General features: G+C 43.4%; 1 protein-coding gene and 1 long non-coding RNA gene across 2 annotated transcripts in view; one reads left to right on the forward strand and one right to left on the reverse strand.

Annotated features, from left to right (window-relative positions):
• The window catches only part of LOC116680122 (condensin-2 complex subunit D3-like), a 30608-nt gene extending 15796 nt beyond the window's left edge, over positions 1 to 14812 (forward strand). Inside the window, 12 exon segments of the mRNA XM_032509413.1 lie at positions 176 to 313; positions 462 to 505; positions 508 to 594; positions 1884 to 2092; positions 5568 to 5579; positions 7386 to 7484; positions 8493 to 8660; positions 9486 to 9598; positions 10620 to 10678; positions 11763 to 11810; positions 14246 to 14308; positions 14464 to 14812. Coding sequence (XP_032365304.1) covers positions 176 to 313; positions 462 to 505; positions 508 to 594; positions 1884 to 2092; positions 5568 to 5579; positions 7386 to 7484; positions 8493 to 8660; positions 9486 to 9598; positions 10620 to 10678; positions 11763 to 11810; positions 14246 to 14308; positions 14464 to 14516 — 1093 coding nt within the window. The 3' untranslated portion in view covers positions 14517 to 14812.
• A 1161-nt stretch (positions 14813 to 15973) lies between these two features.
• LOC116680123 (uncharacterized) lies at positions 15974 to 17153 on the reverse strand. The gene is made up of 2 exons (XR_004329640.1): positions 16383 to 17153; positions 15974 to 16233 (listed from the first exon to the last, which is right to left on the reverse strand). It is a non-coding gene; the product is annotated as an uncharacterized LOC116680123 (long non-coding RNA).
• Between the last annotated feature and the right edge of the window lie 10 nt (positions 17154 to 17163).

Consider the following 17163-nt stretch of genomic DNA (forward strand, 5'->3'; position numbering starts at 1 on the left):
CCACAGGCATTTCACATGAACAAATGAGCGAACACACACAGCTCTGATCTAATATGGCTTAGACTTACAGACTTATACTTCTTTATTAATGTTTTCGGGATGAAATTGAAATTTCCAGCACCTACAGAAATCCACCATAACATAAAACCTATGTGCCTCCTGTTTCCTGTCCCAGTCTGTGTGAATACTGCCTGGTCCACCTGCTGCTGAAGAAGAACTCCGAAATGTTCAGCCAGCACTTCATCGAGTGCATCTTTCACTTCAACTCCTACAACAAACACAAGTCCTACAACAAGTTCACTCAAAGTGAGAGGTAGGAAGCTGTGTGGATGTTGTTTCTGTCATCTAGTTCACATTTGACTTCATTTTACTTTGATTATTTTCCCAGATGACACTTTTTGTACATATTATTTTTGTTTTTTTTGCTCATTTTTTAATTTTAATTTTTTAAATCTATGCAGAGAAAAGGCTCAATTTTCGCTGAAAGGAGCTCAGCACCGCGAGAAGCGTTTCGGATCTACCGCTTTCTTTTGGAGCACTTCACGGACACCCAGCGCTTCAACGTCACTATCAAGATCAACCAGACCGTTTTAGGTGAACATGTGTATAGATTGAGAGAACGTTCTCATGCATAAAACCACCAATTCCTTTTCCAGTTCTGTGTGGTCAAAATGTTTTTCTTTCTTTGGTGATGATTTGTGATAAAATGAACTGGTCCCATGGCATGAAAAAGGCACTTTATGAGTTTTGCAGCCTGCCTATGCCCCCCCAGTGGCCAGAAATGGTGAAAGGTGTAAACCGAGCCCTGGGTATCCTGCTCTGCCTTTAAGAAAATGAAAGCTCAGATGGGCTGATCTGGAATCTTCCCCTTATGAGATCATAAGGGGCAAGGTTACCTCCCCTTTCTCTGCTTTGCCCACCCAGGGAATTTGGCCCACCCATGAGAGAGAGACATCATGGTTTTCAAACGAGCAAAGTCCTCAAAAGCTACAGATTCAGAAGTGGCACATACTGAGGAAAGCTCATTGTGGGACTGGCTCTAGTGGCTGGAATTCTGCACCAAAGCTGAGTTTTGGGAAAGAGATACAGTATTAGGGACCACTAAGGTCTATATAAAAGAGACTTCAGATACAGTTTTAGGGGACCACTAAGGCCTATATAAAAGAGACTTCAGATACAGTATTAGGGGAACACTAAGGTTTTTATAAAAGAGACTTCAGATACAGTATTAGGGGACCACTAAGGTCCATATAAAAGAGACTTCAGATACAGTATTAGGGGAACACTAAGGTCTATATAAAAGAGACTTCAGATACAGTATTAGGGGACCACTAAGGTCTATATAAAAGAGACTTCAGATACAGTATTAGGTGACCACTAAGGTCTATATAAAAGAGACTTCAGATACAGTATTAGGGGAACACTAAGGTTTTTATAAAAGAGACTTCAGATACAGCATTAGGGACCACTAAGGTCTATATAAAGAGACTTCAGATACAGCATTAGGGACCACTAAGGTCTATATTAAAGAGACTTCAGATACAGTATTAGGGACCACTAAGGTCTATATAAAGAGACTTCAGATACAGCATTAGGGACCACTAAGGTCTAAATAAAAGCATCGAAAGAGCACCATGTCATTGGACATTTAATGTAAATGTCCACACAGCAGTTTAAAACGAGACTGAATGTAATTTAGAGCCTTATGTTCAATCAGAATTACAACACAGCTATCAATGTGCAGAATATTGAAGTTTGTTAATGAACACAACATCTTCGGGCATCTGGACACATTTTCTTTTTGAATTCTAAACCGTTAACCACCACCAATTTGCTCCTAGGAAAAATTAAATAAAAACGTGTAACCTCTTTTCCTATCCCAGCATGCTTTGCGGACGAGGAGCTTCCTTTGGATGCAGACGGGGCTGAAATTTTATCTGAGACCTTCAACATCTTGAGTCTGAATGAGATGAAGCTGCAGGCTGTATCTGCTCCAGCAGGGGGTGCTTCAGGGGAGGAACCCGAGGAGGAGAACATGGCCACTATGGCTAAGGTTGTCCTGCAGGCCGCACAGAAGAAGGTGGTGTCGCAGGTAAGCAATGTTTGCCAAGTTACTGGTAGGGTTAGGGATGTTTGGATTTTTATGATGTTGATGCCAAAACATAATTCTGATTCCTAAACCGAATCTTGAAAAACTGAAAAATGACATCAAAGAAAGGCTCTTTTATAGTGTTTTTTAAAAGTTGAAAATTATTTAAATGTAACAATATATTAACGTTTTAAAATACTTAAATATATAATTAGTAAACCTACAGTCCCCTAACACACAACTACAAAAATTTAGCAATAAATAACAGTTACACTTTTAATAAGTAACCACAAAATAAATGTTGAGTTTGTAGTCCAACCAGAGCCCAGAGGAAAAATATGGAATTTTAAAAGTTTCCTCCATTTGCGGTATCTAGGTAACGGTAGACTACAGAGAAAGTCTGATATTTTTACGTCCGTTTCGGAGCAACAGAGGGAAAACATTTTGACACAATTAAGTGGCACCAAAATTTGCTTGACTCCTACCGGTTCCATAGTGGAACTGGGTTTCGGTACCCAACCCTAGATGCTTGTAATCAATTACTTATCCATTACTTTTACAAGGACGTGATTTATGGAAAACTAATGGTGTGCAAAAGAAATCAATTCACATTCATGAATCGATTAAAGCTCTACCAATTTTAAAATTGATTCATGGAATTCCAAAAATCTATTCATACTTTTATTATTTTTTCATTTTGTAACGGCGTGTATACTATCCCGTGGGAAAAGTAACTACCTTTACATACTGTGAATCGTTGTTTTAAATAAAAATCTTTTTTGAATAAAATCAATTTCGAATCGAAGCTTGAGCCTAAAAATCGATAACGAATCGTGACATTTTCCGAATTGTACACCCCTAGAGGAAATATTGCTTAAATTTGGTGATGAATACCATGTATAGCAATATGTGATAATATTAACGGGGTGACACATTGTTATTTCGAATTGATTCAAGTCAACATTGAATCATGAGACCAGTAAAGATTCAGACCCCTACTAGTTACTCTGACTTCCATCAAAGCACGATTATACACCATATGATACATTAAAGAATAATTTTAAATCATACAATTATACAGAATTACTCAGTACCCGTAACACAGCTTTTTTTTTTCCTGCCACACGCATCATTTTTCCATTAATGACATGCTACTTCACGGCATAGTATTACAGCAGAGGTGTGTCTCTTTATTGATACATTTCAATATTGATTGATCCAGCATGTGGGATATGGGATTAGAGTGCCTCAGGTCACATAGTTTACGTTACCCCCCCCACAGCCAGCTAGTGCCCAGCTATTATCATTACAGCAATCTGAATCCCAGCCAACACAAACTCCAGCGCTGGGGGGGGGGGGGGTAATATTCACCTTTAGCTGTCTTTACAGTTAAATTTAGTCAACGAAAGGTAACAGTCCTCCGGCAACGACATCTATGTTTAGGCCCCAAAACAACCAGTTATAATTACAACAAGTGAAGGGGGAGATATTTCCAAGAGGAGGGAAGATCTACTGCACAACGTCGGCCATCAGACATCTCCCCCGCCACGGAAGCCAGCCACCCGCACCTGCCAAGACTCTTGAGTAACGTTATAACAAACCCCTTTCCCCCCCGGTGCTGAAAACATCTGAAAGGGGACATGTGAAATGTATTGTGACATTGGGGTTTTGGCTGCTGGCTAATGTTAGCTTGCTCGCTTGCTTGCTAATTGGTCTGCTACCAATACAAATTGAGATAACCGCTATAATCCACAGGTCCAGAAGAAGACTTAGACTTAGACTTAGACTTCTCTTTATTTATCCTTTTGGGATGACTCCCGCAAGGAAATTGAAAATTCCAGCACCAGTTTTAGCAAGAAAGAACAAATTAAAAAATAGATTAAAAAAAAGAAAAGAAAAGACAGTATAAAGACAACAAAATAACAATAATGATAATAACAACAATAAGAACATTTGTCAAATAAAACAAACAAAAGACCATAAATTATTATTAAAGTGTCAGTGTTGAGTCCAGTATTGAAGTGATAAAGTGACTAGGTGTGCGTGTATGTATGTATGTATGTGTACTGTGTGTATGTATGTATGTATGTTTACTGTGTATGCATGTATGTATATATGTATGTATATATGTATGTATATATGTATGTATGTGTGTATGTATGTATGTATGTATGTATGTGTGTATGTGTGTATGTATGTATGTATGTATTGTCCTCTCTGCCCTATTTCCTCCTCCCCCCTAGTGAGGAGTTGTAGAGTCTGATGGCATGAGGGACAAAGGAGTCCTTGAGTCTGTTGGTCCGGCACTTGGGAAGGAGCAGCCTTCCACTGAACCGGCTCCTCTGGGTGCTGATGACGGTGTGCAGGGGGTGGCTGGAATTTTCAGTAATAGCCAGCAGTTTGTCCAATGTCCTCCTCTCTGCCACCGTCACCAGTGAGTCCAGCTTCATGCCGACCACAGAGCCGGCCCGCCTGATCAGTTTGTCCAGCCTGTGGGTGTCCTTCTTTGATATGCTGCCCCCCCAGCACACCACAGTGTAGAAGAGGACACTGGTGACCACAGACTGGTAGAACATCCACAGCAGTTTGCTGCAGATGTTAAAGGAGCGCAGCCTCCTCAGGAAGTACAGCCGGCTCTGTGTCTTCCTGTACAGGTGGCTGCTGTTTGTTGTCCAGTCCAGTTTGTTGTCCAGCCACAGCCCGAGGTATTTGTATGATTGGACTGCCTCCACCTCAACTCCCTCCAACAGGACTGGTTGCGGTTTTGGTCTGGACCTCCCAAAATCAACGACCAGCTCCTTTGTTTTAGAGGTGTTGAGCTGTAGGCAGTTAGTGCGACACCAGAGAGCAAAGTCCCCCACCAGACTCCGATACTCCTCCTCCCTGTCCCCCTGATACACCCAACGATGGCTGTGTCATCTGCGTACTTCTGTATGTGACACAGCTCTGAGTTGTAACAGAAGTCCGAGGTGTACAGGGTGAAGAGAAGAGGGGCCAGCACTGTGCCCTGGGGGGCTCCAGTGCTGCTGACCACAGTGTCAGACATGATGTCCTTCAGCCTGACGTACTGTGGCCTGTCGGTGAGGTAGTCTCTGATCCAGTCCACCAGATAGGGGTCCACTCCCATCCTGATCAGTTTGTCCTGGAGTATAGGGGGCCGGATGGTATTAAAGGCACTGGAGAAGTCCAAGAAGAGGACCCTCACTGTGCCATTCCCCTTATCCAGATGGGAGTGGACCCGGTGTAACAGGTAGAGGATGGCGTCCTCCACACCAACATCTGGCTGGTACGCAAACTGCAGGAGGTCCTGGGCGTGCTGTACCTGGGGTCTGAGGAGGCTGAGGAAGAGCCGCTCCAACGTCTTCATCAGGTGTGAAGTGAGCGCCACCGGTCGGAAGTCATTCAGCTCGCTGGGCCTGTTCTTCTTGGGAACCGGAACGATGCAGGATGTCTTCCAAAGGGTGGGCACTCTCCCTAGCTGCAGGCTAAGGTTGAAGATCCGTTGGAGCGGCTCCCCCAGTTCTGCTGCGCAGGTCTTCAGCAGTCTCGGACACACTTTATCCGGGCCTGCTGCTTTCCTGGGCCGGAGCTTCCTCAGCTGCTCTCTGACCTGGTCCGTGGTGATGTGGGGCGGGGATTGTATTGAGGAGGAGGAGGGGGGTATTATTGTGGTGCTGGGGGGGAGGTGTGTAGACTGGGATGTGGTGGTGTCAGGGGGAGGTGTGTGGAGGGAAGGGAACATTGCTGGGGTGAGGGTGGGGGCAGGGGGGGCAAGGGCTGGTTAAACCTGTTGAAAAAGTTATTCAGCTCCTTGGCCCTCTCCATTGTCCCCCCTGTTGTTCTGGTCTTTGTGTTGTGACCTGTGATGGTCCTCACACCTTCCCAGACCTCCCTCATGTTGTTTTCCCTCAGCTTCTGCTCCACCTTCCTCCTGTAGCTGTCCTTAGCTTCCCTCACACAATGTTTCACCTCCCGCTGTGCTGCCTTCATGGCTTCCCTGTCCCTGCTCCTGAAGGCAGCCTTCTTCTTGTTGAGGACAGCCTTGACCTCCTGTGTTACCCATGGCTTGTTGTTAGGGTAACATCGGACGGTCTTGATAGGGGAGACCACGTCTGCACAAAAGTTCAGGTAGTCCGTCAGACAGTGTGTCATCCCCTCTATGTCCTCACCATGCGGGTCGATCAGCACATCCCAGTCTGTGGTGTTGTAGCAGTCTCTCAGGGCACTTTCCATCTCAGGGGACCACCTCCTGCTGTTGCGAGTTGTCACCGGCTGTTTTTGGACCAGGGGGGTGTACAGTGGCTGTAGATGAACCAGGTTGTGATCAGACTTCCCCAGTGGGGGGAGGGGAGTCGCTCTGTATGCATCCCTCACATTAGCATACAGGAGATCAATTGTCCTGTTGTTTCTGGTCGGACAGTCTACAACCTGGTGAAAAACAGCCAAAGTAGAGTCCAAAGTAGCATGATTAAAGTCCCCAGAGATGATCATGAAGGCCTCAGGGTGCTGTGTCTGCAGCGCTGCTGTGACGGAGTGAATCTTCTCACAGGCAGCGGCTGCGTCCGCTCTCGGAGGGATGTAAACACAGAGAGTAACCACATGGCTAAACTCCCTGGGTAAATAAAATGGCCTCATGCTAACGGCTAGCAGCTCGAGGTCCCGGCAACATGAGGCTGTCTTTACGGAGACATGTCCTGGGTTACACCAGCGGTCGTTGACATACATGATGAGTCCCCCACCTTTGCTTTTCCCACTTGCCTGTGTGTCTCTGTCGGCTCTCACGGCAGTGAATCCAAGCAGGTCCACGTTAGCATCGGGTACGAGGTGGTTTAGCCATGTCTCCGTAAAGATGAACAAGTTGGTCTCACGGTAAGTCCGCTGGTTGTTCAGCGCGGACAGCTCGTCGATCTTGTTCGGCAGCGAGTTCACGTTCCCCATGATAACGGAGGGAATCGATGGCTTGTAGCGCCTCCGATTCTCCGCTAGCTCGGCCTTTAGCTTCGCCCCGGCCTTGCAGCCCCTGGGTCTCCTCCTCAGCTCCGTCGGGATAGGGTGCCGTGTCCCGGCGCGTCCCTTTGTGTGCAGAGCCAGCAATTCCTCTCTTGAGTAAGTGAGAAAGCTGGCTCCTGGTTGAATTTTACGATTGGAAATATCCATAGGATATATAGAAACACACTATCTTCGCAAGAAGAGTTAAAAAGAGATACAAAAAAGAGGTTTAAATAAGTAGAAAGAGCTAAAAACTGGAGAGCTACTGGAGAGGCAGCCGTCTGCCACAGCGCCAAACTACTACTAGGCCTTCATAGAGAACACAGTTCCTCTCATCATCAGCCTGAAGAGCCTGCTGGAGCAGAAACGCTCTCCTGTGCTCCGAGACCTCATGTCCTACCTTCAGGTAAGACCACAGCATGGACATGTGGATGCTTTCTGCATATTCATCTGATTAATCCAGCAGCAGTGGATCAGCGGACCGCTAACGTTAGACCCAGCAGCAGCTGGTCAGCTGCTTCCATGTAGTCCATCCCAGCCTTGTGCAGGTCTACAATTTCCAAAGTCCAATCCCTGATGTCCTTACACAAGTCTCTGGTCTTGGCCATTGTGGAGGGGTTGGATTCTTTTGATTGAGTGTGTGGCCAGGTGTCTTTTATACAGGTAACAAGTTCAAACAGGTGCAGTTAATACAGGTAATGAGTGGAGAACAGGAGGGTGTCTTAAAAAAAACCTCTGTGAGAGCCGGTATTCTAACTGGTTGGTAGGTGATGCAGTAACATGCAAATTAATAATTTAAAAATAATACAATGTGAATTTCTGGATTTTTGTTTTAGACCTTTATTACAGACATCTACATGCTTTGTAAGTTAGAAAACCTGAAAAATTGGTAGTGTATCAAATACTCCCCACTGTAGGCAGGACTACTGTGTTGAAATGCGTTAGATGTATGAATGCAATGCAGCAACAAGACAGGTTGAGTTATGTTTTTACTTCCATTCATCTGCCGCATCTACTTCTACTGTTGTAGACACAAGAGTCACAAAAAAAGAGGGAAAGTTCTGAAAAATATATGTTTACCCTGAAGCATGAAAAGCTCTTTTGAGGCTGCACCCAACCTTTGTGTGACACTAAATCATAACAAGGGTGACCTTGAGACACTTTACAGATAGAGTAGGTCTAGATCACCTTCTCTAATTTACAAAGACCCAACCATTCCAGTCATTCCCCCAAGAGCAAGCATTTAGTGTGACAGTGTTAAGAAAAACTAACGTTTAGGGAGAAACCTGGGACAGACTCAGGCTCTTGGTGGGTGGTGTCTGACGGTGCAGGTTGGGGGTACGATGAACAGTGGCAATTATAGTCGCAGTAAAGATGATGGAACTAAACTCCATGATGCCGTTGTTCCCATCAGGTGACCATGCAAGAACATCGTAACAAGGTAAAGGACTTTTTCCCTGGAGATGAGCAGCTGGCAGTTGAGGTGGAGTTTGCTCTGAAGATGGCGGAGAAGGAGAAAGAGATGGAGAAGCAGATGGACAACTGCAGCTTGACAGGAGACGCCAGGCCTCCAACTACACAGGTCAGTTCACACTACATACACAATGTGTATTTATAATACTGGGTTCCTATGCAGTATGGAAAAGTGTGGAGTTTGATTTTTAGTCATTTCCAGGTCTAGATAAGTACGGAAAAAATAATCAAAACCAAAAACCTCTTGACCAAGATAACACTTAATCATAATTTTATGGAAACGGCCCAGGTGATTGATTCCAGATCTAGTCCATTTAGACATGGGTAAGATATGGACTAGCTTTTATTGACTGGTGAAACCTCCTCCAATTTTATTTGACAAAGATTTTTAAAAGGTATCAGTCTAACCAGAAATACAAAGAAAATAGGGGTATTAATTAATATTCAAGGTAAACGTCTTTATCTCAAATATGAAAATTTAGTGCAGAAGTACTACACAAAACGGCAATAAAAATGGATTTAATACAAATTATGGGTGGTATTAGCTCATTTCCTTAGGGATTTGGGTTGGGAACTGGAGGGTTGCTGGTTCAAGTCCCTGTACAGACCAAAGTAGTAGTAGTAGTAGCCGGAGAGATGCCAGTTCACCTCCTGGGTACTGCCAATGGGCTCTTGAGCAAAGCATGCAATCCTGGTCCATACTGTGAATCATGTACTGTATATAGCATCTTTTTAGATTGACTGAAAAATAAATACAATACATGATAATATTACATTCACTATTGTGATTTATTTAGTTTTGTTTCTGGAAGCATTATTTTTTATAATGTTTAAGAATTATTGATTTTCTTTTCTTACAGTAACAGTGTAGGCCAGTGTATCGCAGTTCCCCACAGTCAGTAAAGGTTTAATGGTGATTTTGCTCTTTCCTCAGTGTTCAGTCCAGGGCTCTCCCATCAGGTCCAGGCCCCTCCTCCCCTTTACCTTTGCCACACCACAGCTGCTACGTCCACACCCCATGTCTGCCAGGCTGGTACAGACTGACAGGTAGGTCTCCATCCCAGCAGCTAGTCAGTACCAAGGACTCTCTGCAGGGTTTTGTTGGCCTTTGATTGATGACCACTGGTTGTCCATTTTCTTATGTCGGTCACAAAGTTCAGTGACTTTGTGTGTCTAATAATAATTTACATTTCGCTCAAACTGAATCAGACTTCAGTATTGTAACGGCTCAGCTTGGATATACCAAGGAAGTTAATTAAAGGACTATGCCAAATAGTTCATAGTAGGAGTGTCACAAATTTAAATTGAACATCAAGTAAAGAAGATCTGCGATTGTCCCAGTAATTTTTTTCTCTTCTGAAAGAAAAACTGACGTAGCTTAGTGGTAGCCTGCTGCTGCACTTTTGGGATCCCATGGCCTTCTGCAGCGCAGGGAGCATTTTTAAATTTTTTTTTATACCATTTATGTTTAAAACTCACGGAAGAAAGTAGTACCGTTTGTGATGACGTGGGCTCGTAAAAGTAAATGAGAATTTAAGTCATTAAAAAAAAAATCTTAAGTTATTTAAAAATTAAACGGTGAACAGGGTGAATCTAGATTGATGATTAATCGTGCAGGCCTACCATAGAGCCCAATTATAAAATGATTAAAATTGTGTACAGCGTGGTACAAACAACGGTTTTGTCTCCATAGTTTTATAAGTCTAGTTCTTGACTATTTTCATAAGATTTTATAAGACTTGATAGTCTAACAACAATGTAGCCGTCTGTGCTGAAAACACTGGCTTAAACCTAATCAAATAGTGACCTTAATAATCTAATTGAATTGTGGATTTAGAGAATTTTGACACCTTTAGTTTATAGTGCAGATACAGACAGGAAACATTGTGAGACATTGTATGACATGCAACAGTTGAATCAGGGACATTGCACTTATTGGCGTCTACACTCATTCCCATTCCACTTTGTAAGATTCCTGTGGTTTCTCTTTATTTATTTCATGCATACATATGACATCAGTGAGCGGGGTGTGTGTGTGTGTGTGTGTGTGTGTGTGTGTGTGTGTCAGGCGTGTGCACGGATCCAGGCAGGAGGAACATGTTCAGTCAATTGCTCTGGAACGAACAGGTACGACGCTGGAGGTTAAAACTGAACTTTCACGAGTACAGCAACGGTGTAACTTCTAGTTTGGATTTCAGAGGTCAGAGGTCAAAACACAAAACCAAACATCCCTGGGAATTTAAAGGTGCTTTTCACTTCAAGAACCAAATCAATTGAATTAAACGGATCATCTCATTCTAATCCAGTGGAATTTTTTTTAATGGGTTTGCTAACATATTTACAATATCAAAGGTTATTATATAAATTGTGTGTACACATCTTCCACAGAATTTATGAAAGAGGGTTGGTGGGAAGATAACTGCATTTAATATCCGCCATAAGGTTACATGACACTCAATGCAGCATTTTTTTTAAGTTACAGAAATCTTAATGTGAGTAAAGGTGTATTTAATTAATTTCATATCATTCCCAATCTGATAATCATAAACACTTAGTTTTGTTACACATAACGGAATCGAGGACCCAAATGCAGAGATGAGATCGGAAGGCAGGAGAGAGTGTGTACTAAGATTTATTAACAGGAGTCCAAACAGCACTGGGATCACAAATACAAAAAAAACGACACAAGGGAAAAAAACAAGTCCCAAATGAGTGAAAAGTCAAAAATCCCCCCCCCCCCAAAAAAAAAAAATTAGTCCAAAGAGAAAACAAAAACCAGGAACACAGAAACTGGGGAAAAAACTCACGGGAAAACAACGACTTAAGGGAAAAATGCAGAAACACCAACAGGAACAGGCCAACAGCTAACACTAAATACACAGGGTAACAAGACAAGAGGGCTGGGAAACAGGTAGAAAACATCAGGTAATCACAGGAGCGGGAAAACACAGGAAGTAAAACTAGAGATAAGACCAGACAGACCCAGACTTCAAAATAAAACAGGAAACCGAACATACAGACACTCGGGGAACACAAGACAGGACCAAGAACACACGACCAGGGAGGAAACACGAGAATTAACAGAAAACAGAACAAAGAAACCAAGTTTTTTAATTTTTTAAACCAATCAGACTTACTGAAAGTTTTTATTGAGTTTCTATTTTACAGAGTGACAGCATCCTGTTTACCATTTGTCTTTTTTACTTTCCAGTGATGCCCAAAGGAGCTGTGAATGACAGAGCCATCAGCACACCAAAAGGTACGATTCCAGGTCCTATTTCCAGACTTGGTCTGGGGCTGACACCTCCGGGTCGGTTGGTCCATGTGCTCGTGTCCAACCAAATTCTCTTTGGTTGAAGAAAAGCTGGTGTTACTGTCATGAGGCTGTTTGCCCATCAAAGAGTTTCCACAACACAAAACAAACAAGAAATGTCCAGCTGGCAGAACTTTGGAAGCAGGCGGGGTTCTTTTAGCTAAAGGCCCTGGCCCACCAACCTGACCCGGTCGGTGACTCGAGTCTGGTCGATGTGTTTGGCCGTCGTCCGTCGCCCTTCATTTTGTCCGACCTGACTTGCTAGATCGCAGGGCGGGATGTCGGACTCAATGACCAATCAGAGTAGTGGAGTGCTAACCCGGACATGGCGAGCGGGATGGGTGACTCTCAAAATCTGACAAATCTTTTAAACTGACTTTTGTGGATCTGAAATGAAGACAGATTCAGCAACTGCACGGCCTATTTCTATCTTAAAATGTTTTCGGAAACCCTTTTATGTGAACTATTCTTGTGAAATATGAGATTGTATTCCAAAAGAGCCGCCACGACAGTCTGGTTTCAATCACCTGCCGCTTGTCATTGTTTGGGCGACAATCCAGATAAGCGCCGCCTTCTGTCGTGGAGACGTAGTATGTCTCGCGCATGCGCAGAACGTACACTCATGTCACTTTGGTGTGTCCCGAGGAAGTTTTTTTTTGACCAACTCGGGGACACTGGTCAGTCTGACTGATTTTTCTGCTCCAGTCGGCCGTTGGGTGGGTGTGTCAGAGCCCTAGACGCTTTGGTTGCATGTGGTTGCTATGACACTGAATATCAGTGGCGGAAAAAATGTTCCCGTTTCCCCTCCACTGTGATTGGACTGCTGGGTAAAAAGTGTTGAGTGCAAGTGTTAAGTTTTACCTAAAGCATTAATCAGCACTCAGTGACCAGAAAACAAAAACAGGATAGGAACATAGGGCCTCGTCAAGCTGCTGCATTATGTCAATACGCCGCGCTCCCATTGCAAATATTTAACCCTTGTGTTGTCCTTGGGTCAAATGTGACCAATTTGTAGATCAGAATTATGGGTTTCTTTTAACCAAATTTCCCCAAAATAACATGAAAGCGTGGATGTACGTTGTCTGGAAGCCACGTAAAATTAATGATTACTTTCATTGAACTGTAGGTGTTTTTTTTTTTTTCAATTTTACAGCATTTGAAACAAACTGCAATCCACTCAACATCCTATGAGCTTAACTACGAGTCCAAATAATCCACAATTTCTGGGGGTTTATTAGCAAACAAAAAATAGGTATTATTAAAAAGTGACAAACGTTTCAAAAAGCGTCAAAAACATTGGAGAAAAAAATAAGTTGATTTGCAATTTTGACCCCGAAGGACAACAAGTTCACTCTCTGGTAAGACAACACAAGGGTTAAAAAAAAATGCTGGCCTGAAGAAAAACTCCTTTGGTGCACACACATTGTTACTAGGTAGAGTGTATTCTGTGCTCTGTGGCTGATTTAATTCATCTAAAGATAACTTTCCCCCCCATCGATGGGTTGTAGAGGTAGCTACGTAGAAGTCGGAGTGATTGTGTCCGACGCAGTGTCACACTCCCCGTCTGTGTGTTGCAATCCGAACTTCTCTATTCTTTGGTTTGAAAGATGGGCCACGGGTTCATTTTACTGCGTGGGGGTGCTTTGAGTGTCAAGTCAAGTCAACTTTATTCTAATTACACAATATGTGCCAGACATACAGAGCAATTAAAAACATCTTTATCTCTGACCCACGGTGCAATGAGGACACATAAAACAAATATAAAAGATGAAGAATATAGGATAAAGACAGATACAATATACAAATAAAAAAATATAAGTAATATGTACAACACAGTGATGAATTCTAAATAGTGCAAATATAAGGCAAAATCAAACTGTAGAGAAATGCGCAATATAAAAGCAAGAGTTCCTGAGTGTCTTCTTTTATATAAAGTGGCTAGTGTTGATCCTGATGGGGGGGTTCAGAGTCCAGAGTTCTTGGAGGCAGAGGGGAGGGGAGGGAGAAAGGGGGAGGGCGTTGAGCCTTCTGACAGCCGGGGGTGTGAAGCTGTTTGTATACTTGTTGTGTCATGACATCATTTTGGGAAATATACATATTTATTAACTTTCTTTTCAAGAGGGAGATGTTCAGATGGATATCAATCCCATGTTTGTGTGTTAAGAGCCAAGAAACAGTTAGCCTAGCTTAGCATAAAACAGGAGGAAACGGCTAGAAAAATACACATCCCAACAGTTTTAAAGCTAACTGATTAACACACTGTCTAGTTCAATCTGTTCACAAACAGAAATCTAACATTTGAGTTTGACCTTGTGTTGCAGATTTTATCTTTGTGTTGATACTTTATTAAGAATATCTTATCTGTCCTCCCTGTAATCCAGGTGTCAACGTCAATTTAACTTTTGATGAAGGATTCAGCGCAATCTTCAGTGACAAAGGAACAAGTAAGTATTTAATGAGGATAAGAAGCTCCTTATTAAAAAAAAAAAAAATCAGTTGTGTCTTCCAGTCTGTCAAACTGCGAGCTAACAGGTTTGGAGTTAGCATTTGCTTCCAGGTGATTTAGGTTGACATGAATCTGTCTGCTGTGTCCTCTCAGGTCTTGTCGGGGAGACCAGTCTTCTTCACGTGAGGTCAAATGAGCAGCAGTAAGTACACTCACTACTTATTTAATGGCTTCCACACTGTCCAGTTGTAGTTCTTCAAACACTTTTGAATGTAGTTTAAAATGGTATATTAAACATTTGTAAAGCCATCCTTAAAAGGAAAATATGAATATGTCTACTAGTACTCTAGTGACTGAGTCGGGCTAACGCACATTTTGACGGCATCACCTAGATCATCGGGTGCGAAAACTAACCAATCAGAGCCTAACTCTCCATCCCTGCTGCGTTCAAGCAATCCTAACAAAATCATAACAGAATGAAACAAGCACTGAAGAAATTGGCATTTTTACATTGGCATATTATGTAACGTTAAATATTCTCTTATCTACACATATTGGAAATTGAGATAAAGACAATATTTGTTAACAGATTATGAAGTAAAGTTTTATTTCAGAATTGTTTTTTAAACCCCAAATAAGTCCCGGGTCAGTTTGACCCGAGGGACCCGAGAGGGTCCCGAACGTGAAGACAACACACGGGTTAAAGGGTTGGTTCACCCAAATTACAAACAAAATATATACCAAATATATTTTTCTCTCTCCAGTGGTATCTCTCCATGCAAGTAGTTCTGGTTGTATTCCTCAATTCAATTGTATAAAAAAATATAGAATCAATTCAAAACAAGAGTTATCTGGAGACACTTTACAGATAGACCAGGTCTAGACCACACTCCAGAATTTACAAGGACCCAACAGTTTTAGGAGTTTCCTCCAGAGCAAGCAACAGTGCGACAGTGGTGAGGAAAAACTTCCTTTTAGGAAGAAACCTCGGACAGACCCAGACCCAGACCCAGGCTTTTGGTAGGCGGTGTCTGACGACCGATTGGGGTTAGATTGAAGAGTGGCAACAACAGCCACAAAAAATAGTAGTTTGTAGTAGTTCTTTGTAGTAGTTCATGGCATAGCAGGGCACTGTGGGCATTACAAGGCCCAGCAGGACGTGGCAGGGCACAGCACAGCGTAGCAGGACGTAACATGGCATCGCAGGACGTGTACCGGGACCACGGCGACAGCTGCTAACATGATTTTGGAGCCTCCCTGATCCAAGGAGACATGCTGGGCGAAAAGGACATAAGGACCCCGGGGAATTATTCCCCAGAGCTAGGTTAGTAGCAAGCATTTAAAAAAAAAACTATATTTAGTATATTATAATAAACATAAATAATTTGAGCCATTTTATATTTTGGGGGTTTAGGATGCAAATGAGCGTTTGCGTTTCCCTCATTTACACATCAAACTATATTACACATGACTGTAGTGCAACTTAACATTTAAACAACAATAGACCAGCTCAACTAAACCAAATTGTCTCAACAGCAACTAACTAGGATTAAATAAAGAAAACCACAAACAAGGTCCTGGTTTTATACTTAAGGCAAACAAGCCCCCAACTTGTGAAAACCGGCTCACAGGCCACAATAAAAGAGGAAGATGCACAGCAACGTGACAATAATAAGTGACATTTATTAAATAATGATGCAAACAAGAGCACGATGAGGTGTGATTGTCAGTATCAGTGATGAATGTTGGTGGATGGATGTGATGGAGAATGTGAGGTGCATGTTGTCAGTAGTTAACAGAGAGAAAACATGTTGGTGCGCCATCGGTAGAATGCAGCCTCCTGGTCTCGGGCAGGCGGGGGTTAAACAGTCTGGGAGGACCGGCCAGGTGATCACAGTCATCTCATCATCGCCTCTGCTACACCTGCAAGTTAACAAGACAAACCACAGTACCCATGTAGGACAGGCCCAGGGCCGGCACACCAACAAACAGGACATCGTTTTTAGAGCTAGTGTTTGTGTATATGCAATAGTTATTATATGATTGTGAAGAATAAATTGCAATTTTCTCACATTTCCACAGGGTTTTCTCCCTTAGCCGCTGTACCCTCCCGATTTAACCCACGTGGCTGTGGGGGTGCCGTGTTCCTCCTTCCCAGGCGTTGTGGTGGTTCTCACACCAACATCTGTTGGGGTCTTCACTATTTACCCATAGCTGGGGCTATTTGTCCATAGCTGGGGCAGTGGTTGACGGGCATCAGGGCGTTTCTACTCACCGATGCGCCTGCATGCCACGTCTCTGGGGCCCACTGCTGCTCCGAGATCCTGTACAACTTAGCCTGGAACCACAAGGGACCAGTTCCCATGTGTGCCACGGGGAGGCGTGTACCAGGTCTTGGCAGTGTGAGAGGCTATGTACCGGCAGAGGAGGCGACACACACTCGGCTCCTCTTTCAGCCCTGAAAACAAAGGGCTGTCCGGTGGCAGTAGCTGGAAGCAGAGAGTGGCGAGCAGAAGCAACATACAGCATGTAGCATGTAGCATGTAGCATGTAGCAGCACGCACTGACTACAAGCTCTACTACTCCAACACTACTGCACTGACGCATCACACGCCCTGCGAGCAAACGCGCACACACACACACACACACACACACACACACACACACACACACACACACACACACACACACACACACACACACACACACACACACACACACACACACACACACACACACACACACACACACACACACACACACACACAGACAGACAGACAGACAGACAGACAGACACATGCACACACATGCACACACGCACACACACATAAAGACAGACAGACAGACACACAC

This window comes from Etheostoma spectabile, unplaced genomic scaffold, assembly GCF_008692095.1.
Source record: "Etheostoma spectabile isolate EspeVRDwgs_2016 unplaced genomic scaffold, UIUC_Espe_1.0 scaffold00018338, whole genome shotgun sequence".
NCBI lineage: Eukaryota > Metazoa > Chordata > Actinopteri > Perciformes > Percidae > Etheostoma > Etheostoma spectabile.